Genomic DNA, 24053 nt, shown 5'->3' on the forward strand with positions numbered 1-24053 from the left:
TATATATATATATATATAATTTTATTGCAGTTTGAATATAAAATTATCACATGTTAATCCATATGTACACAAAGAAATCTGAATTTTTAATTGTTAAAAAAAGTTACTTTATTTGTAAATTACAATTATTCATTGACTTTTTACCAATTTATTTTATTACTCTATTAAATTATTAATATTATTATCAAGTATTTTTTATAAGGAAAAACATTCATCGCATTTCATTAGATAATAAGTCATAGATACATGGTGGGACGTCAATAAACAGTTGGAGCTAGCATTTAATGAGGCTTCCTGGGTTGATTCATGAGCGATCCCATTTGCTTGCCTCCGGCTAAACTCAACCACATAATTGTGAAAAGAATTGTTAAAAACTTTCCTACAATGATGAATAATAATAACAAGCTTAGTATTTTGTTTGTTTCCATCATTGAAAGCGTCTACCATTATTTTAGAATCAAGCAAGAAATTCATACCATCAAAGCCCAACTCAACTGCCCACGAAAACGCTTGAGAAAGACCCAATGCTTCACCTACCTCAACCTAACATAATAGAGAGAACCATGTTGTTCTCGCAAGGATAAAGCATCAACATTATTATGATCAGAGGAGAAAGAAGCATCAACATTGCATTTATATCTACCAGGTGCATGTCTCTGTCATGTATGGGCGCGTGCACGATTTTGTCTTAGTTAAGGTTGCGCTTTGGTTTTCCTAGAACTTTGTCTCATCTCCTGCACGAGCTTCCAATCTTATAGCATATGCACATCACATTCAACTACATGGGTATTTGTTTCATCGATTCTTTGCCACAATTTTAAATTTCTACTCTTCCAAAGACCCCAAAGGATCATTCCAAAAAGGGAGCATTGTGTTGGTTGGAGCTTTTGTAGAATACAAAAAACCATAGCAGCAGGCTTATCATACAAACTCAAAGTGTGCTCTATCACATTTCATAAACCGGTGTCACGCCACACCTGAGTTGCCATGGAGCACATAAACAATGCATGCACGAAATCTTGACCATTTTCGCTACAAACAACACACTCGGTAGGACAAGTAACTCATCTACTATCAAGGCACACACATGTAGGAAAACAACCACCGCACATCCTCCAAACAAGATTCTTAACCTTCGGGGGAGCTTTGATGATCCATAACGAGTTCCAAAATATTATTATTATAGGAAATAATCTTTTATTTTATTGGCGTGCATGATCAATATTGATTATTATTTTTTTCATTTTATAACTTTTTTTCAATCCATTTTGACATACAAAGAATTCCTTTTTTATGATAAAATGTTGAGTCTTATTTTTTTTGTTGTTGTTACAATTGGTGAGTCTAATTCGATACTTTAATTTATTTAACTCACATATACAGGTGAGAGAAAATGCGGTGACCCGAGTTTGAATATCAGACTCAATAAAATGTTTTCAAGGCCAAATTATTAGGTTTAACAATGATTATATTTATATTGTTCCGGACCGGGTCACCATATAATAGAAGGCCGAATAAGCGAAAGCCCAAGACAAGCAAGGCCAAATACAATGGAGGTGCACACAAAGCCTTGTGCGGACTACCACATAACATGCCTTGATTCCATCTCCATCGTCTGCATCATCACCAACAGCCTTATAAGAAGGCGTCACATTTCACGGAAGTCGTTAGCATTCTCCGCACCTATATATGGGTGACTCAGCGTCACCCTCAAGGTATACTTCACTTTTACCATATTATACACAATCATCTCTCTTAGATACCGGCCTGAGTATTGAAGTGCTAACGTGCCCAGAGGCACCTTTCTCATGCACCGTGAAGACTCAACCTCCGCTACACCAGAGCATCGTGAACAACCATTCAAGATCCTTGATCGTCACTGAACATATCATATACTATATATAAAGAAAATACATGAGTTTGAGATGTCTTTTTCCTTTCCTATTTTACCCTTCATTTAAACTATTTTATATACTACTTTAATACTTTATGCTTTTAAAGTTATACTTAAATTATTAATTAAAAAAACTAAACCTATTAAAATAGGAACTACCCCACTACATTAAGAAAAATGTTATACATTATAAAAAGAGCTTATATTTGCTATATTGTTTTTTTTTAAAAGATATATTTGCTATATTATTGGTGTCACTGAAAAAGATAAGTATAGTTTTTTTAGGTTACATAAAAAAGATAAGTATAGTTTGTTACAATACAGAATGCAAAATATATATACTTATACTTTTAATTAAAATCAAAATAATTTTAATGAAAATCCAAATTTTATTTTTTTTAAGAGGAAAAACAAAATTTCATAAAACACAATTGTTCATAATTTATACGCATTAGCACAATAAAAGACCTGACAAACCATAATTTAAACCATAAAAGACTCAAAACACCTATGTAATTATCTGAAATAGAATTGCAGCGACTCAAACCAAAACATTACACAACATTCTGTAAGCTGATTACCATCACATTTACCAGATTACCTTCAACACAATTTTCATATTTGATGTGACTATCCATTCTTAGTTTAATTGACTGCAATTCTACATAAGTGTCATACCTAAATGAAATGTTTTTTTCTTAATTGATTACTTTAAATTTTGATATGGGACCAACTGTATTGTCTTTGTATGCGAATTGAATATCTTTAGTAAATTTTACCGGATGTGTGACTTCATTGTATATATTTTTAATCACTTTATTGACAAATGATTTTGGAGAAAATTATGTTTTGTATTGTATGTATACTTTTATAAATTAATGATTATTGATCTAAATGTAAATGATATGTGAAGTTGGAACTTCTTACTTAGTCAAATGTTAATGTTCCATGGGTATGGAAGGTTACTGGGGAATGACTGCTGTTACCAGAGACTTAAAGGGCAAGGTAGTTGCATTTGTCAACAGAAACACAAACCATGATGCTAGCACTGAAATTTGTGCAACAATGGTGCTTTCAGAAGATCATTATCGATTCAGATTACGAAGTTCTTACTAAATCAATCAACGAAGGACGAAGGAACTAACATATTTGGGAAAAAAGGTAGAGAAACCCTAGAATGGTTTTAGATCATTAGCACTCAATATACTAAGCGTTTTAACAATTAAGTAGCCACCTCATAGCCAAGCAAACCCCAGAGACTGTTGTAATACTTGGAGTCAAAGATCCCGAATTCGAACCTTGAGAAAATATAATATACTAACCAACTAATTACTAGCTACAAAAGTATTTAACGAAAATCACGTCAGTTTCTATGTTCTAACTTATTAATTATATTGTTTAGAAAAGTGGAGGTTTAAATACTTTATAAGCGATAAAACTTAGTATAATTCTAATGACTTAAGGAATTTTGTTAAAATATAGCGTCAAAATTACTTGTGTTTACTTTTGATCAAATGTTGATGATTTACAGGCCCCCTATGATCTAACAACAACAAATCAATTGTCACCTTAATTTTCATAATGTCTTTTTATACTATAAGGATTGATGAACATAAAAATACTTAATGTTACGAAAATAATGGACCATGTTAACCTTGAGATTTGTAAACTTTTCATATGTTTCTATCAACATTGGCATAAACCACTGTGTGGTGTTCACTTACAGGGAGGACTTCACTACCTGATTTTCAAGTACACTTATATTTATGTCATTTATTCTATGAATATTCCTCTCATAACACTTTAACCAATATATTGGTATGTGAGAGGATTTTTTTCTTTCACATGTTTCTATCAACATTGGCATTAAAAAAATAAAAAATAAAGCAATGGTGGTTGGAAATGAAACAAATTAACCAATATATGCTAGAGTTCACTTTCTTTCTCATTTCATTTTAAAACAAAAATCCATTATTCCTTCCCCTTAGCTTTGTTTCCTTCAATCACTAAATGTTTATAGAATATGACCGTCCATTTATATTTCTACGTTTGTCATTTACTCTAAGAATCCTCTCATAACAATTTTTTTTATTTGTTTCTCTGTTTATGGAAACTAATTACTCCTATCTAATTCTCTCTTTTCTAAGCATGAGTTAGTTGTCCTTCTCATTCCCGTTTATGGGTATTTTACGAGTATAAACTATAGAGTTACTTTGCTACATCCTTTGTCAAAAATACATAAAAGTTGACGTGCTAGACTACATTGATGATCATGTATCGTCATGTTTGAAAATGATAGATATCTAATTTAAACTTGTTAATTTAAGCTGATTAATCAAAGATCGGTTAGTCCAAAATACAAAATAAAATTAGAGAATCGTTATGGAAAATACAATTGGTTGTACACTTACACTCATCCACTTATAAAATTATTGTTTGATGTTGGTCAAGCATTGTCGTTGCATATAAAAATCTCCATATAGCCGTGGTTGATATTTATTTTGTTGCATAATTTTTTTTTTATGTAAATAAGAAAAAAGAAAATAAAAAAATTAGGTATAATAAGAGATGGAAATTAAAAATTTTCAGAAATAGAAAAAAGAAGTCGAAGCTGTGCAAACTCAGAAATTTACAAAATCGCATTAAATTTTCATCTATGAATTTAGGTCAAAGTGTGGTAGGTCAGTATTATGAACATAATAAAGAGTGAAAATATGCACAAACCAAAAAAGATTCAAATGACTTTGAAAGATTGTAGAGAGGCAATGTTGAATGATCATGTCAAATCAGAGTAGTATTTCTACTACCATCTCTTTAATTTGACCTGAATTCTTAGAAAATATTTACAACTTTAAATTTGAAGTGGTATTTTTTCTCTTAAAATTTACCATTATACAAATCAAAGTATCACTCAAGATCTAATTTTTTTAAAAATAATAATCCAAATATTAGAATAAAAAATTGGTCAAACAAGTGCTGCAAAATCAGTAATCACCATTTAGTAATCACGAAGTCTACACAATATATTCATGTAAAACCATACCAGATAAATCACAACTTGCTAATAATATTATTTTTAATAGAAATAGGATCATACGCAAACAAACTTCACAATATTACGTTACTCATGCTACACATAAAACCATACTCAATAACACAAACAAATCACAATGACTTGCTAATATTATTAAATACTATAATATTATAGGATGAACAACTAAATATTTTTTTTTGTGAAAGAAACTAAATATATATAGTCATGCTATAGCATGAAAATTATATTACTTTATATTCTTGAAGCGGGCAACATCGATCTCCAGTCTTCCTCACTATGGCTTTGCAGGAGCTGAAACCACCACATCTTTAAGTGGTGTCACGGCCGCAGTCGCCGGTGGTGCTGGAGTTTTGGGGCGGCAGGATTTGCACATTGAAGTACCCATTTTAAGGAAGATCAAAAATCCAATTAATGTTACCACTACCAAAAACGCAGTCATGGACCATAGGAGGTAGTTGAAAGAAGGAGGCTCAGAGGACATTGTGGAGTCACCGGAAGACATTGTGGAGCAAAGAGGAAGAAGAAAATAAGAGAGATTAAAAAGTGAATGAGAGAGAGAAGAAAATATATAGTTAGTTTGGGAATTATAGGGAGAATGACATCCATTATATAGAGAAGAATACATTACTTTCTAAACTATCATTCACTTTTCAATTTAGTCCTTAAAATATAAAAATATACTATATAGTCCTTAAAATTATATATATACAAAATTCATCAATTTAGTCCATACTATTTTTGAAGGAATTTAGTCCATACTATTAAAATTTGAATGGATCAATTATGGATTTTAATATACTTTTAAAGAGTAAGTTGATAGATTTTACTATAGTTTAAGGATTCATTAGTATAATTATATAGTTTAAAGATAAATTGGAGAGATTGATAATTTAGAGGTTAACTTGGTAATTTAGTTAATTATATAAAAAGTAAGAAAGCAAAGGGGTGGAACAATGCACATGATGATGAATGTCCATTGCTAGCTCTAGTGTCCAATTATCTACTTCTGGAAACTCAAACCCTAGTTTCTTAAAATAAAAATCATGAAAAGAATATATATTTACTCAAAATGCTGCCTATACTAGAGATCCAAGTTAAAATGAAAAATGCTACCTACAATATTTTTTAATGTTTATAATTCCTTTATTTTATTCTTTTTTTATTTTTCTTTTTTACTTTAATGACTTTTGACATCACATATTAATGCCTTACACGTGATGATGATGGTTGTTAATGATATACTTCTAATTATGTAGCAGCTAGCTCTACCCTCTAACGATCTAATTCTGGAAACTCACCTATTTTCTTTATAGATAATAAGTTACATTCTACGTATTAATGTCTTTCACATCACATATTACTCAAAAATAGTGTAAAGTTGAGGTTTGGTTTCCTTGAACTGAAAAAATGTATTCTCAACAAAAAAGGCAAGATAGAAACTATTCAAGTGTGTGATCAAAAGTTCCATTCACACTTCTTTTTCAAATCATAAACTAGTTCATGACTCTTTGAGAATAATGTATGACTAAATATTTCTATACGCGTAACATTTAATTATTTCCACGTTAAGGCAATATGAGGTCAGTTTGATTTGAACAAGTAATATAAGTACATAATGCATCTGTAATAATATAATAACGAGGACAAATTCTAACCAGAATGGTATATATGTGCCTATGAACCATCAACCATACCTATATTTTTTATTTAAGGCTGCAGTTGATGAAGTAATTGTACAATTTTACTCAAATACCAAAAAAGAAGCAAATTGCAAATTATAGGTTCAATTAAGTAGGGGTGGGAAAAAAAACAAAAAACTGAACCAAATTGTGGAACTGAACCCATCAAACCAAAAAAACTGAACAGTTACTAACAATTATGGAACTGAAGTAAATAGTTCGGTTCGATTCGAAACAGTTGGGTTCGGTTCGAAACAGTTCGGTTCGGTTTTAAAAACTTCTAAAATTCGATTTCGTTCGATTTTTTACTTTTTCAACGATACCAATAATAACAGTTCGTTACGGTTCGAAACAATTAAGTATTTTATTATTACAATATTAAAAATTGTTTGATTAGTTGGACAAAATAATTGAACTAGAATAAAAATATTATGAAAAGATTTTTAGCACAAAAGGCTTCCCATTCATACCCCCCACACACACGATTATCCAATAAAAAAAGTTGCCTATCTTAGTCCATTCCATTTTTTGCAATCATAGAAAAAGAGTTTTTTTTTTTTTTTTTTTTTTTAAGGAATCATGGAAAAAGAGTTGAAAACATCTTTTCTTTGACGAAGAATAGTTGAAAACATTTTAAACATTTAATAATGAGAAATCTATTCGGGTATGGTGTATATACAATTTTGTTTTAATTTTCTTTTCATTCTTTAAACCTTAGTAACATTTAGAAGTAGTGTGTTTTATATGGTGTTGGAATACAATGTTAATATTTAGATGTTCAAATAATACTATCTTCATTTTAGACTTCATTATTGTGATTGTGTGAATTTGACTTCATTGTTTTTTGAGCTATTTCCTCTTATATTTTTCCTCTTTATGATTTGATTTGATAGTCTTCTCTTGATATTTTTCCCCAAAATCCACATTGATAAGAAATTATTTATTGATGACACTCAACTATCATGACTAACGTGATTGTTTTATAAAAGTTTATAATAAATTAAAATGAGAAATGATATTTGTACAACCATTTTTTAATAATTTTTGTGACAATTTTTTCTCTCATACTCACATTATATTTTTACTTTATCTCTCTATTACTTTAATTTTCGTGCTAATACATACTTTTCTTTATGAAAATTTAGTTGTCAATTTGGTTGTCACACAAAGTAATGTTCAAATAACATTACTCAATTAAAATACGTCAAAAATCAAACCAAGTTAGTGTCTCAACTCTCAAATAAGACACAACACCTCAATTAGGATTGTTTACACGCAAGAGTGAATGAAATCTTTAATAAGGAAACGTTTTGCTATTTTATTTTATTTTTGTGTTTTTGTGTTTAATTTTATAGAAAAATCATGTTGACCACGAGAGTTATAAATGATGATGTTTCAGAAATGTAAATTTGAATGTGGTCAAAAAAAAAATGTAAATTTGAATGAAAATTGTGAGCAGGACATACCAACACCAAGTTAGTCTCTCAAATAAGACAACACCAAGATTCAAAACGAATAGTACCGTGACATAGGATTCAATACTAAATCCATTAGACCATAGCTAATTGTTGTTACTATCTCACTCACTAGAGTTACCAATATTTCTTTTTTATTTTTTATTTTATTTTAGAGAAAACCATAGTTTTTTACTTCACCTTAGTTGTTTTTACGGAGTTTAATTTGTTTTTACTGCAATATAAATCATCGAAGAAAGATGACTCTCTTTCTAACATTCTCTCATACGGTTAAGTTGCATTATGGCTAGAATTCACCCTTTAATCTTGACCAGAAAAAAAAAAAATTCACCCTTTAATATGAATAAGTTAGAATTCAGGGTTCGAACTCCAAAACTTACCTACCGCAATATCTTTACAAGTTGAAACATGCTGACGAAAATATTGAAGCAAATATGTTATTATGGTTCATAAATTTCAAATCCTATTTTACTTTGTTACGAATCTTACTTTTAGTCATTCATGAATGACATATGTCTATTAGTCATCCCTATATTTTTTTTTTAAGGTTATAGTCAATATTCTGAAGTACACTTGAGTTGAGATATATCTTTATACTAACAATTTAGAGTTTTTAGAAATAGCCTATTCCAAAATCCTCTCCTCTAAAGATGTCCACATCATCATAATCCTACTTGGCATTTGTTCCAAAAATTTCTCCTAATTTTTAATACAAGCTTAATAATTATTATTATTATTATTAAAAACTGTTTTTTATTAATCATTAAATTGTACATAAAATACATAGTTGGTTACAATCAAATAATTATTAATATAATAATTGTTTCGATTAAAATTTATATGTTACATTAAAAATTTGTATGTTAGAATCAAATGATTATTAATATAATTATTATTCAATTAACATTTATATGGTACATTAAAAATTTGGTAGGTTACAAAATTATAATAAATAACTTGAATAAATTATATTTTGAATTTTGGTCCGTTACACTATGACAATAACCTACTAATTAAAAATTTAATTGTAGTAATTAGTTTTTAAGGTTATATATTATTCGTTACAAAATTATATTACTTAATATTAATAAGATATTATTAAATTTCAAATGTTATGAAGTTGATTTTTTGTAGGTTACATGAAATATAATATAATTGTTTAATGCACATTTTATAATATTAAATACGTTGATAATATTAATTTTAAAACGGCCAAATTAATAATTAATAGATATTAACCGTTATGGTACTATTTTTCTATATAAATAGTAGAGTTTTTGGGTTCGAGTACACAACAATCACAAAATATAATTCTTCTTTTTATGTTCTCTGGTTCTCTAATATCTATTCTAAATAATTTCTGTAATTTTTTCAATTGCAAAGAAAAATGTCTACGAAACACTACTTCATCTCTGATGTTTCGCCAAGAAAATAATCGTGGACATTGGTTGTGAGGGTTGTTCGTCTCAAGACTACAAAAATAAAAAACTATCATTTTCTAAGGAGTTGGTTCTAATGGATCAAAGGTACTCTTTTCATACCGTTTTTGTTTTTTGTTTAGAGTATAGTGTTTTAATATTTGTTATCTAGGGTGATCGATTATGTGAGTTTATACAAAGAACATTGATCTACAAGTTCAAGGAGCAACACTAAGAGGGAATGGTGTTCACGATTTCCTCCTTTGATTTTGCTTGCAACAGTGGTTCGTATAGACAATCACACAACAAATACAAACTGAATTTTACAATTAACACAAAAGTTAAAATATCTAAATCTTCTTTGGTCCCTACAAACATGTATTCGTTTACATTGCATATGATGTTTTCAATGATTTTTAGGACATGAAATGTAATTTGAATCATATTTGTATCATCAAACTAATTTCAAACCCCCATCCCTTTCTAACAACATGAAATAAATTATATATTTATGTAGTTGGTGTCTTGACTGGGGTGGATTTTGTTTGTATGAAGACCACAAATCAATTATATTAAAAACGAGAAATGTAAATTTATTAACAACACCATAAACTGGTTCTTGTGACATAAATGTAAGAATTTTGGTCTTTCCAAATAATCCAAATGCAAGTCATCAAAATCAACTAAAAACTAAAACGAACTTTTTTTGGAAAATTGAGAACCACTGAAATGAAGAGTACCCTCACAATAATTAATTGGAAGATCGCAATAATTCCAACCACTTTAGAGTATTATGTCATATGCTACTAAAGAATTCACACTAAAAATAAAAAAGATAATTCTCCTCTTTTTCATATCTGCCAGAACATAAAAATAAGTCCATATTTTAACTACTCCATCAACCTAAGTTGCCATTTATTAGAATTCAGATATTCAAGAGCCTCCACAAAAAGAGAGAGACATTTAGAGGAGCTACTTTGTTCCTAATGAGATTTTTAAGAGCCATAGGTTCATCATGCTCCACTTGCAACTAGATGATATAACCCTTTGTCAGGGTACTTTTCACCATGATCAACTTTAAAGAAACTTATCAAAAATGCTAGCCTTAAAAATAATGTTGTCCAACAAATAACAATATATCCCCTGCACCTCATTCCAAGAAAAATTCTATGACATTGTCTCCTTAAATGGCATAGAGTTATTTTGATATAACTCAAAAGTTCTTCTAAATATATCACACAAAGGACCACTCTACAACCACGAATCATTGCAAAAAAAGGAGTATTTTTCTCATTCTCTCCGCTATCATCAAGTTTTCATCAAATCAATTTCTAATCCCCATCTCTGCCCCTATTTTAACACCATGGAAGTAATTTTACCACACATATGCCTAATTGTCCCCACTCTTCACATGAACTCGCCCAACCTATTCTAAGAAGCTAAAACTTTAAAATGTAAACTCATTGATCCATATTAGCCTCCAAAACTATTCACGTAGCAAAGATAAGTTGAAATTCTGCATTATACGAACCCTGAAGCAACAACTATATCGACCATGACACACCTTATCTCACTTAACCCAATTGACTTTCCTAACTTCCGCACTCTCTCCACGCTAAAAATAATAAAGATTCAATAAAATAATTTTTACTTAAATAAGCCTTGAAGAATGAAAGAAATTAAACCAATTGTGGTGGATATTGAAGGAGAATACAAAGATACATTACAAGAACATTGAATTGAATTTGAATGGTGAAATCAATTTGTTTTTATTTTTAATATATAATACATATGATATTTAATTATTATTTTAATTATTTGTCGATTATTTTTTAAGAGATATCAGTTTGAACTTACTCTTTTTTCTATCTTCCGGTAAATTTAAAAAGGCGAATCTGAGAATTTTGTTGGCAAAAGTTAAGTTGTTCCTAGGTATGTATTTATAACTATCAACTTGATTATTTAATACCATTGAAACGTACATATTTATTCATTTACTTGAACTATTTTATTTGTTTATTTAGAGCTTGGAAAACGATGTTACAAAATTCTTTTCAATCAACTAAGATCAAATTTAACCGTTAAATTATGGAGACAAAAAGAACTAAAGAAAATGTATGCTTATTTTGATGAAGGAGATTTTTTCCACAATCCTTTTAGTAAATACATTTTCTAATAAATGGTAAACAATTACCTTTAATTTTAGTTGCCTGATGTATCCCACATTAGCATACCATAAAATTTTTTTAACCTTACTCTAAGGATCGCCATTGAGGAGTTGAAGAACTTGCATGAAATTGAGTGGGTTGACATAGATCTCCTACCTTTTTCTTCCCATGTTTGATGGAGGTTTTAGTTTGTGGATTTTGGTTTGGAACATTAAGAAGGAGGAAGTGTTTGCTTGGAAAAAAGAGGAAATGATGAATTCGAAATCATAACTACATTAAAACATAACGAAATTAGGTTAGATTGTTTTAATTTGTGACCCTTGATCTCTAATTAAAAAAAATGAAGAGAGAAGATTAAATAAAATTGTTTTCTCAAATTTTTCTCACTATAGATAATTTGCTTCCGAGAGAAATACTCTCTCCAATATTTTCTTAGAAACTCTCTCCAATCTTAGATAAAAAAAATAAGGCAAAATTACACAATTAGTCCCTTAACTTTATTTTAGGTAACACTTTCGTCCTTTATCTTTTTTTTGTCACGATTTAGTCCTTTATGTTATAAAATGACAATATCTTATCATTTTTTATGAGATTTTTTTCAAAGAAATTTGATTTTCTAGGCTTGTATGATGAAGATTTACGTTTGCCTATGAGTTTGATGATTTTTTTTTGGAGTTTTTGATTATTTTTTTCATAAAAAAGGACAACTATGTTGTTATTTTATAACATAAAGGACTAAATTGTGACAAAGAAAAGATAAAGGACGAAAGTGTTACCTAAAATAAAGTTAAGGGACTAATTGTGTAATTTTGCCAAAAAAATAAACAACTACCTTATATTATCTTAAATTAAAAAAAATATATAACTTACTTTGACTCTATTTAATGTTATTTATCCTAATATACATTTTAATTCATGTAAGTTTTATTTTTAATATTTTTTTATTCTCATGAAACAAGTTCCAATAGATGGTACCTTTCATAAATTTATCTTTTTTTAGAAACATTTGAGAAAACTAATTGCATATAAGTAAATTTTTTAACTTAGATATTTTTTTATAATTGAAATCCGAGAGAGTATTGTGATTAAATAAAAAAAGTAATAGCTTTATTCAAAGTGGTAGATTTTTTATTATATTTTTATAAGACTATAGCAAAAAGAATAATCTCAATTAAGTTGGTACCTTACTTTAATCGATTGTCAGTTGCTCATATATATTATTAAAAAAGAAAAAAATTATATGAAATTTGGGAGGACAAAAAATCTGATGCAGTCAATCCAAGTGGATCCACCCTAACGGGTAATACATAAAAAAAAAAAAAAAAAGATCAACAAAGTGGATTCAAACCTAATTAATTCTAACAAACGAATACCATTAACGATAGACGTTTGTGATCGAGGGCAAAGTGGGTCTATAATTTGGCGAATTGATCGATCTTCATCACAAAATCGGATCATGTGCCATCAACTCCCTGCAACAACGGCAACAAGCATTAACGACTCTTTCAAGTCCACACACTCTCATGTCAATCAAGGATTAATGGGATACGAAACACATACATATTCTTGAGAGTGTGGAGTAGATTCAACCGCCAACACGGTAATTAACAAATCCACATGCACTAACAGTTTACTGCTATGATCAACATCAAATTAACAGTCATTTCTGGCCCAACATAGAACCGCAACCACCTCCAAAGAAAGGGAGGAGACGGCGGATTCGAATGACCCACCATAACCAATCCACACGACGACGAAAAAGGTCTAAAATGGTGGCAAAATAGAGGATAAAGAACGGACCTTTTCGGGTTTCAACCAAACCAACGCGGGGTTCTGCCATTGAGAAGCCAACACACGGAACCAAACAAGATCGCCGGTGACAACCAACAATTTATGAATACCAACAACTCAGCAACCACCACCCGTGGCAGATGCGGTACTGGTTGAATCGGAAACCAACGACACAAATTGTTGTGGGAACCGGAAAAAGGGTGGTGCGGGGGGACGACGCCACTCATCACACCATCGTTGCATGTTGGTACATCGTAAGTGATGAAGGTATCGAAAAAAGGGGGTGAGGTGGCAGAAGATTTCTAAAGAGAGGGCAGAGTCATAATGGTAGATTATAACAAATGTAATCACACCTCTTATTAATTAGATATATTTTTAAGAATATAGTAATTATTTATAGTATTTTTATATTTTAAGCATAGTTGTACTTTTTCTCACTATTTTATGCAGAGTTAGCATGTCCCTACCAACTTTGTCTCAATTTTAAATATGAAGATAAAGTACTACATAATATCAAAATTATGAATCAAATCAAACTAAAAAAGTCAAATAATATCTAAAAAACGTATTTATGTGTAAACCCTGTTAAAACATTTTAAATAAAATGTATCCCGTGCTTGGCACGGGGCGTTACACTAGTACCCAACAAAATGTAGTCTATTTGTGATGAAGTGGAGAGCCTTTGTAGAAACTTTATATGAGAAACTGCATCAAACGTGAAGAAATGTCATTTTATCTCCTAGAATACTATATGTAAATCTAAGGAGGAGATGGTGGTGGTCTAGGGTTCTGCAATTTGAGAAGGGTTAACATTAGTTCTTTGTCTAGTGGAAGCCTCCCCATTGCATTTCCTTCAATAACATAAATGGTACTTTTATTGGGCATTCTAGTCTTTCTTCTTACAGAGGTTTCATTAGGAACTCCGCAAGTTGTTTTCTTTGTGGCTTAACTTGTATTCATGGTGGTTCTACTTCAACTATGGTTGAGTTTTGGGGTCTTGTTTATGGTTTGAGGTTGGCATGTGACCTAGGTATCAATTCTCATAGAGTGGAGACAAAATCACTCACGCTGGTGGGAATGGTGAAGTTTCAGAAATCTTAAATCATGATATTTTACATCTTATCAAAGAGACGTTAAATCTTATGGATCGTGATCATTAAAAGTATAAGATCAAACATGTTTATCGTAAAGCTAATCATTAGACAGATAAGCTTGAAAACCTAGTTCATGGAGGAGATTTTGGTTTGGCGGAGCACATCTACTCGAACCAAGTTTTTGTTTTTTAATTAACATTTATTTATAAACAAAACCAAGTTTTCTTTATCAAAGAAAAAAAAATAACATAGTATATGAACACATCAATTATATTTTTTTTTTAATTTGGTATCTTCCACACACGTAACTTTGAAGACTAATCCCTCCGATCTTTTAGGATTCAAATGGACGACAAACTATGTCTAAAAGTTGTAACGTTGTTGTATGTTCAAAACTAGATTCGAACAACAAACTTAATTAAGTTAGAAGAGACCGAACAAATCAATTTAAACTAACCACAATTTATATTTACACACCAAACCCGTTATTGTTGAGTGTAAAGGGTGTATACTCAGTAAATCTCAAGTCTTCTATAAAATAAACAAAAAGACTTTAAATGAGCTTATAAAAAGTGGCACAATCAAGATATTAGCCGTTTTACAAGAAAGAGTTAAGATCATCAATATCAAACGTAAAGATCTAGTGTTTACCATACAAACAAATGTTTTCATGGTACTTCATTATTTCAATATTAAACTATAAATTATGCTTACAACACAAAAATACCAACACATTTTATTCAAGCAACATATAGTGTGATCCTCATATATGCATGACCATTGTGTTTACCTACTCCTTTTGATCTTGAACGCTGGCATTGTCCGACTTATTTTTGTTTGGCTGGTTTTCCTTTTTATCATGGTGTTTATCTTTTTTCCATTTATCCATGATAAATTTAATCCATGTGAAAATCTCCAAAGCAAATGCAATGGTACCCAAACCTATAAGAATTCCAATGTAACTCCACCTCCAGCTACTACCCCCATGCAAAATGTTAATTCCTTTAAATATGTTTATGACTATGATAGCCAGTAGTCCATATCCAAGAAAATGATGATACATATTCCAATATTTCCGGTAATCATCTGTCGACTTGGGTTTTAAGCGAAAAGCCAACATCTGAAAATAGCAAAATTCCATTCTTTCATTATACATTTCATTACATTTGGAGGAGATATATTTCATATCACACTTTTTTCACTAGCATATTGGCTAAAATTTCACGCATAAGGTGAATAAGTGAGGAATTTAGGGTTCGAACCCTGATCGGCCGATCCTGTATATATAATATGATGTCCCTACTCCCTACAAACCTATGAAGTATGGACTCCGACACGGACACCTGACACGATAATGACACGGACACTTTGATACCGCTAGTGTAAAAAATATAAGACACTGACACCGCTAGATATATGTTAATTTATTTATATACGGTCTAAAATGAAAATCAAAATACATATATAAGCATCTAACTTGAGCAAATTATTTCATTAGAAAAAGTTCTAAAACAAGATATTGTAGTATTTGACCTTTTTTTTTGTGGTCGGGGTTTGAACCCCGGACCTTGCATATTTTATATATTGTCCATACCAACTGAGTTAAGTTCACGAGGACATAATATTTGACCTTTATTTATTCATCTACTATCAAAAAGCTAAAAATGTTATAATAAACTATAATGTTTATTACCCCTAATTGATCAACATTTCTCAAAACATATGTAACTCTTGTATCTACGGTATCTGGAAGCAAGAGGAAAAAAAATGTTTTAGACATTTGTCTGAGTTGTCCGACACGACTTGTATGAGTGTTATATAGATGTCGGACACCGGTCCAAAGAGTGTCGAATTAACTAAAAAACAATTTTATTTAGGACACTGATTTTGGTTTTCCAACACATGTCGGACAAATGTCATACGAGTGTCGGACACCGCGACACGGCTTGACCTAGAAGTGTCCGTGCTTCATAGCTACAAAGTAATAGTCACGAGACTCTTAACACTTATTAGTAAAATGTGATTTAATTCCATTACATGAACATATAGCTATATGATGAAGTATCCAATTGTTTGAAAAAAATTATAAAATTTTGTTGAGATGATAAGTCCAGTTCTTTAATATTTTTTCTCTCTTCAATCAATCTAAGATCACGTACTTGAGTTCTACAATCATTTTTCTTCTGGTATCTTAAATAAGGTATCATACCATATACATAAAAATTAACTTATATTGGAGTTTTAGGCATTATTGAAGTTGTTCATAGGAGATGATTTATAAATATAACATCAAAATTAATACCTGGATTGTACTAAAAGTGAAAATGAGAATGCCAAAGTCTCGATGAGTGTGGAAGACATAGTATCTAGAAGAATGTCCAAGAACCAATCCAATAACCCAACCAGCAGTACCAATGAGAAAACCAGTTGTTTGGCAACCAATGTGCAAGTAAAACCACCATGGATCCTTGTGAAAAGGATACACTCGAAAGTATCTTGGAATTATTACTCCCATAGGTAACAACGTTCCCCACCCTATAATGTTTAGAACTCCATGTACCTAAATTTCAATACATAAATAAGATTTTTCGTCAATAAATCACATTCACAATCAGTATATTATTATATGTATAATGGGAGAAGTAGTTATGATAAATGTCAAGCAATTTTATGATCTCGCGATGGTATTTTGATTGACGGTGTAAAAAATATTTGTTGTATAAGAACAATCACACCTAAACCACAATTTAAAACCATGATTGAGTAGTCAACATAGTAGCATAGAAGAAAAAGGATTGTTACCGATCGAAGGAAACTCAGCTTCTGTCCCCGGCTGCGACCATCGGTTGAAGTCAAGTCTATAGTCTCAGTGCTATCTACATTGTGAAGAGTTGTTGGATGGCCCAAAGGTCTCTGACCCCTAACATTATTCCCAACTTGCCAAACATGGTTCAACCTTGTTATGTTATATTTATCAGAAGGCAAAACTAATCTAGCATAGATAGTATAAAAATTTGACCCTTGATCATGTTGAATCGACATATCTGACACATTAAGGCCAATATCGGTAGGTAAAAGACTACAACCTCTTTTGGTTCCTTTAGTAACATCATAGGTACCAACTGGCAAATATGTACCATGGTATCTGATCCCTATGATTGCCTTTGTTCCAATCATTTCAGCCCTATTCCCTGGATTCACACCCCATCCTATCCACCCATCCCCTTGACCTATATTTGCACCAAATAAGATTTCAAGTATTGTGGTTGAGTTTGTGCCGTTGTGGTAATTCCAAGCAAATTCGGCTCCTAGAGTTCGTAATGGTTTGCATTTTGTTATGTTTCTTTTTTCCATGAGTTTCGCAAATTTATGGCTGCATGAATATGATTGAGCTTTGACACCAATATTTGTAAAGAAGAGAAAGGACAATATCATAATGGTTACTAAGGTAGAAGATGACATGATTTTTTTGCTCTTCATGTTCTTTTTTCTTCTTTTGGTTATTTATGGCAAGTAATATGTTATATATAGAGAACAATATAGATTATAGTTAAGTCTTTTGTTCTGGTTGGATACTAAAGTGTTTGTTACCGTACATTAAAGCCAATCATGCTATGTTTTGTTGCTTTTGTTGTTTCTCTTTTATCATAAGAGATTGTCTTATACTTCTTTGAGAGGGTAAGAATTTTAGAACCTTCACAATGACATTTGCTAAAAATGTTGCGTTACAAATAATTATGAATTTGCTCTGTATTGTTCTTTAGAAGTTACTTAAAGTGGCACATGTTTGAAGAGAAATCGTGTATCATGCAGCATCATTGTTGAATATGCTTAGATTGCTTACGTGAGATGTAGGAAATCCCTTTCACCTTTATGCTTGAGGACCTAATAGTTTGTTTCTACTCATTAATTATTTGCTCTCATTCATATTCCTTACTTTATTTGCTCTCATTCACATTCACCTTTATGCTTGAAAGTTCAATTTTTTTGTTTTGGTTGAAAATTTTCCTAATACTTGAAAGATTATATCATATTTTTATTTCCTAATCTTTGTTAATAAAACAATATAATATGTAATATTCCTATAATTATGGTGGCATGCATTATAATTTTTTATAGAACTCATAATTGAGAGAAAAGTATAGAACTCATAATTTTTTATTACAATGCTCCCTTTTACACATATAATTCTATATAAAAAGGAGAAGATAATAAGTAACAAAGATAACTAACTTAACTAAATATAAACTAATTATTAACAACTCTTAAGAAACTTATCTCTAATAGTTATAGTATGGTATCTTGGCATTCAATGGAACCATATTTTTTAACGACATTATACTAGACACTTCATGTTGACTTTCAACATTCTTATGTGGTAGATTTCTAGAAACATCATCATTCTCATGTGTACGGTTTTTTTTTTCTTAACCAAGGATTTACAACCCTCACATACCATACACTGACCCTTACGCTAGACTCCATATATTCTTTAGAGAAATAAATGTATAAAATTCAATGCATTGAAACACACTCTATACAAGTTTTGTGAAGCAAAAACTGTTTTTTATATAGTAGTATAAAAGTAGCAAATCAACACCAATTTCAGTTTTTTCCTTAAATAGAAAACATCAATTTCAGTTTTACTAGTCTCTTTTTTTTTTTTGAAAGAAGTTTTACTAGTCTCTTTGTTCCACAATAAGTGTTACGTTTGTAAATAATTTATTCCGAAATGAATGTTATTTTCAAGATAATACCAATTAAAGGGACAAATAAGTTAATATCAAATACCAAAAAAAAAATGTTTTTTCTCTCAAAAAAAAAAAAATGTTTCAATGAATTACTATCATGGTTGTTGCAAAACTATATGTTGAGGAAAAAAATCAATAAAAAATCAAAATACTTTCAGCTATTTTTTCCACAGCTGTATCCACCTCCTAAATCAGCCAAGTAGAGATGGGTACGCAATATGAATAGATTTTTGTTGTTTTGTCTGTTCACATCTTATTTTTGTTGTGCTGTATTATTTGCAAGTTGTATATAAATTTTCAAGTTTATTCTATAATAATTTGGTCCTTATGATAATATTAAATAGCTTAATTGTACAATTAACCTTCTCTATATTCTAATATTAGTGACATGATTCAGACTAAGACTGTTATTCATGAACGTGCCAGAACCTTTTGTGTTGTTTTAGAGAAATCTTAGAATTATTTTGGGTTCAAGCATAGCTTTTGCTTGATCAGAAACAAACACACCAAATGGTTCATCTACATTCTGACGATTCAACTAACTGTTTTTGATCAGAAACAAGTTGTTGAGGCGATCTTGAATCTCAAACATTCCGTATCTAATACACTGATTAGCATGAATACCAAGACAATCACGGAACCTCCCAATAAAGATTCCATATACTGGCAGCAAGGTATTTGCCACTGATATTATTATTTCTTCTTTAAGCTTCTTATCATATACAAACCAATTGGACTGAACTCTTCAAATTGCTTGTTGAACAATTTTAGCTTTTCTTTCAATATATCTTCTGCAACATCACCATTCAGTGCCGCACAGTCATTGTTGTCCAACTTCAAAAATTCCAACACTTTATTCCATGAATACCTTTGATAAAGATCAAGGTCTTGTTGGAATTTCGCTTGATTTCTTTGGAACCAATCATTACCAAATATGGTTTCCAAGTCCAAGCTTTTAATCATAGCTTCTATGTGCCTCCTATTATTCATCATGAAAAGATAGCGCAAAGCAAGTTCTCTGTACTCTTTGGACTTATATGTCAATCTTTTCTCTAACATATCCATTATCCATTCCATCTGTTCTATAAAAGAATCTTTCACTACTACTCCATTATTCACCTTGGGATATTCCTGCAAAACTTGTTCGAGCGTGTGGCGTGACCTACAAGCAGAAGTGACGTAGCTAATGATCTGGACTGCCGTTGGATGATGTCGACCATCAGACCGAGAAACTTTCTTTGCTGCTGGGACACGGAAGGTCAGATAATTTAGTTTCAAGAAAAGGTCCCTGATTGCTTCTCCTAATCTGTTTTGGACTGTAACTGCAGCTTCCTTCACCGAAGAATCAGGACCCAAGTGGAATTTCGATATCAGATGATGCAAAGTCTCAAAGATTGCAAGCATTTTGAATAAACACCAAATGGAAGGGCTTCCATCAGCAACTGCATTAGCAAAATTTAGAAGCTGAAATGTTGATCCGTGGAAAACCTCTGTGAAACAACGAGTAGCAGAGGAGGCGAAACCTGAAAAGACATGATCACAGAGTCGTTGTTCAAATGGAAATAGAATCTTAAGAGCGATTTCTGATGCTGTGATCCATAAAGGTAGTTGATCAAATCTGGAGGCAACTCATCGATCATGAAGTTAGGGCCGGGCAACATCAATTCAGAGTCATCATATTCATTGACATGCTTCAAAAGCATGTCGACAAGGTTCAAATTTTTCTGATGAAGCATGTTAAGATAATTTTTTAGTTGTTCCATCGTACTAGCAATATCAGTATTAGCTAGTTGTGGCGAATCTACTTCAATAATTACTGAATTTTCATCTTGGAATTCACAAAATCCAATTTCTTCTACAGAAGAAAAGGAAGAACGAAAAATAATAAGGGAGTAAATCAAACCTGCTCCAATAATGAATAACTGGAATTTAATCTTCATGAGTAACACAGTTAGACATCCAAGAAAAAAGTAAAGAAGATCCACTTCGAATCCACAATGAGATTGCCTCGACAAACTCAGTGACATGATAGCAAAGGCAGCACAAGAAATGAGGCTATAAGCATCTGGTTTTCCATTTACCACTTTATCGAAGTAAAACGAATAGACAGAGGTGATTGTCAATACTAAAAAAGCTGTATGAGCTTTGAACCGAAGACTTCTAGACTGTTTCCATATATTTTCATACAAAATCATGATGCAAATGATGAAACTGAAAACAGTGTAAAGAATTATCTTCAACAAATTCCAATTTCCAAATAGATAGTTGAAGGAAGAGCTTAGAGCATAACAAACCAGTCCAACAGCAGCTGAAGCAAATCCCACAAATCTCCATACCTTTGTCTGCAACAGCCACCTCTGAACTTTGATGAGCATGTGTACTGTCATGTTCTTTCTTACAAAGTATGTTATTAAAAATTGCTTACAGAGAAACTTATGGAAGCAATTATGGGCAACCAATTATGGAAGATTATGTGACATGAGTTTTGCATTGATAGGCCTCAAGGCCAGCTGTCCAAGTCTAATTTGTAATAAGAAATTCGTTTGGTTATAGAAAGTCATACATATTTGTCAACAAGTTGTGACCACATGTCTAGACTTATCATAAAACTGACCACAATAATTTTCATATCAGTCCTGGAAATTAAGTAACATGCCTAGGTGTGAAAAGCCATATTTCATTTTTTTTTATCGCAGATCAAGTGTATCACCATAATCTGTTGCGATTGGATTAATCCTATAAAAATACTATTTAAGAGTACCTGCTAGAAATCCACAATATTTACTGTACTGCTTTGTAAAGATATTTCAGCATGATTTTTGACTTTTAGAACTACTCTATTCAAATGTTCACACTAGTCTTTCTTTCTGATTATTATAAACCTTGCAAACTTTCATATAAAAACCTTTATTCAATCCTTCAATGACAACTGTCCAAGTCTTATTTGCAATAGAAAGACAACATATCTTGTCAACAACAGATTGAGAGACTTGTGATGACCACAAATTAGAATATAATTTTAATTGACTTAATTATGAATTTGTTTCTACCTCAAACCCTTCTCTAACACAAGGAAAACATAACAGTCTTAGAATCCAAATACAAAATAACACACCACTGCCCTTAAGAAATTAAGTACTATGCCCATAAGAATTTCCAATAGACTAATACTGATAAATCACTGGAGAATATTAGGATTTTTTTCAAGTATCATTGGATTCACTTCTTATGCATTCAGCTCTTCTTTCAACCATCTTTATGGAAAGTGGAACTTCATCAAAATCATTATTTACACATTGGTAAGTTTCAGTATTAGTAGCATGATGTTATTTTTGAAGAAATGGAAACTTTCAAGGAGATTCTTACTGAAAGCTCATTTGGGTGTTCTTGTTTTGTTGCTAACATCTTTATACTCTTTTGTATCTGATAAAGATTTGAAGGGAGTATGATTTCTTGTGCTGCCTTTGCTTTAATGTCTTTTTGCTTATCAAGACAAATTGATCTTGGTTTTGAAACTGATCTCAATTTCTTCCTTGGAATTCTAACTGTTCAATTGATGAAGATCAATTTGATGCTATCTATTGTTTCTGCAATATTTTGCTATTCTCTTATGATTCTTCGTTTGAAATTTGATTCTCGGAACGAAATTGGAACTTTGAGAACGGAAGCTGATGATATAGCTATATATAGAAATTGATGCTGCAGATAGCAACAGAAATGAATTCCAACAAAATTTGTCTTTAAGAAGAAGAGTAAACCATGATGATGGGTATAATTGGAAAAAGTATGAAGAGAAAGTAGCAAAAGAAGGGGAAAATCAAAGAAGCTATTATAAATGTACATGGCCTAATTGTTTTGTGAAGAAAAAGGTTGAGTATAGATGGAGAAATTATTGAGACATTATACAAAGGTACACATAATCATTGTAAGCCAACGTCTTCAATGAAGAGGAACTCATCATCTGAGTATCTTTATTCACTTTTACCTTCTGAGACTGGCCCTATTGACTTGCTAGATCAATCATTTGGCAGTGAACAATTGGATTCTGATGAAGAACCTGTAAAGTCTTCAGTATCAATATGAAATGTTTTGATATTGAAGTTGATTTGGGATTAGAGACATGGTGTGTTAGGAATTTATGATAGTTTAGTCTGTTTTTGCTGGTTACTTGCCTTAATCTTTATATGCATCATAGATTTGATTGATTAATGAAACTGGATTCAATAGTTCCATTGGTGCTTTTTTGTAAGTTATAGTGAGATTTTACTAATACAAATGAAGAGATTAAAAAGACTCCCCAAATGGATTTCATATTCTTTGTACTATATACAAATGAAGTTGGAAGCTCTAGACTTCAATCAAATTTACAATTCCTATGAAATTGAAACTTGGGTAGAACTTCCAATTCTAAGTATTTAGCAATATACTTGTTGGTTGCTTCACTTGGATGCACACTGTCCCAAAATACATATTTAGAAGCGTCATCACATACAGGTGTGAGTTCATTGCACAATGGAGTTACTTCAAATGTGCCAGTTCCGCAATATCCTTTGTTTGTTTCCTTGAAACCTGTATAATAAAAACTCAAAAAAATACAAAATAAATACTATAGGAAACAAATTTTTGGCACACTCATGCAAAAGGAAAATATTGAACGACGTTTTCTCAACCTTTTTAATTTGGCAAATGTTAATTTGTGCCCTTAAGGACATATGTTAAGGAACTCAT

The 24053-nt window shown here is 31.0% G+C and overlaps 2 protein-coding genes and 1 pseudogene across 2 annotated transcripts; 1 reads left to right on the forward strand and 2 right to left on the reverse strand.

Moving 5' to 3' along the window:
- Positions 1-15103: 15103 nt before the first annotated feature.
- On the reverse strand, positions 15104-18164 carry LOC11431544 (cytochrome b561 and DOMON domain-containing protein At3g25290). Its single transcript, XM_003617565.4, has 3 exons — positions 17377-18164; positions 16877-17134; positions 15104-15694 (listed from the first exon to the last, which is right to left on the reverse strand). The coding sequence occupies exons 1-3, from the start codon at positions 18052-18054 to the stop codon at positions 15365-15367; spliced, it is 1266 nt and encodes a 421-aa protein (XP_003617613.1). The 5' UTR covers positions 18055-18164; the 3' UTR covers positions 15104-15364.
- A 1675-nt stretch (positions 18165-19839) lies between these two features.
- Positions 19840-22079, reverse strand: LOC11437088 (exocyst complex component EXO70B1). Its single transcript, XM_024785130.2, has 2 exons — positions 21229-22079; positions 19840-20848 (listed from the first exon to the last, which is right to left on the reverse strand). The coding sequence occupies exons 1-2, from the start codon at positions 21710-21712 to the stop codon at positions 20019-20021; spliced, it is 1314 nt and encodes a 437-aa protein (XP_024640898.1). The 5' UTR covers positions 21713-22079; the 3' UTR covers positions 19840-20018.
- A 123-nt stretch (positions 22080-22202) lies between these two features.
- LOC11436647 (uncharacterized) lies at positions 22203-23618 on the forward strand (annotated as a pseudogene).
- Positions 23619-24053: the final 435 nt, after the last annotated feature.

This window comes from Medicago truncatula, chromosome 5 (genome assembly GCF_003473485.1).
Source record: "Medicago truncatula cultivar Jemalong A17 chromosome 5, MtrunA17r5.0-ANR, whole genome shotgun sequence".
NCBI lineage: Eukaryota > Viridiplantae > Streptophyta > Magnoliopsida > Fabales > Fabaceae > Medicago > Medicago truncatula.

Excerpts from the sequence above, each read along its gene's own strand:
- LOC11431544 (XM_003617565.4), bottom strand. The coding sequence starts at position 18,054 with ATGAAGAGCAAAAAAATCATGTCATCTTCTACCTTAGTAACCATTATG. Across the intron at positions 17,135-17,376 it reads AGCTGAGTTTCCTTCGATCG|GTACATGGAGTTCTAAACAT; the intron begins GTAACAATCCTT and ends ATTGAAATTTAG. Across the intron at positions 15,695-16,876 it reads TCACTTTTAGTACAATCCAG|ATGTTGGCTTTTCGCTTAAA; the intron begins GTATTAATTTTG and ends TGCTATTTTCAG.
- LOC11437088 (XM_024785130.2), bottom strand. The coding sequence starts at position 21,712 with ATGACAGTACACATGCTCATCAAAGTTCAGAGGTGGCTGTTGCAGACA. Across the intron at positions 20,849-21,228 it reads GTTATTCATTATTGGAGCAG|GTTTCGCCTCCTCTGCTACT; the intron begins GTTTGATTTACT and ends ATGTCTTTTCAG.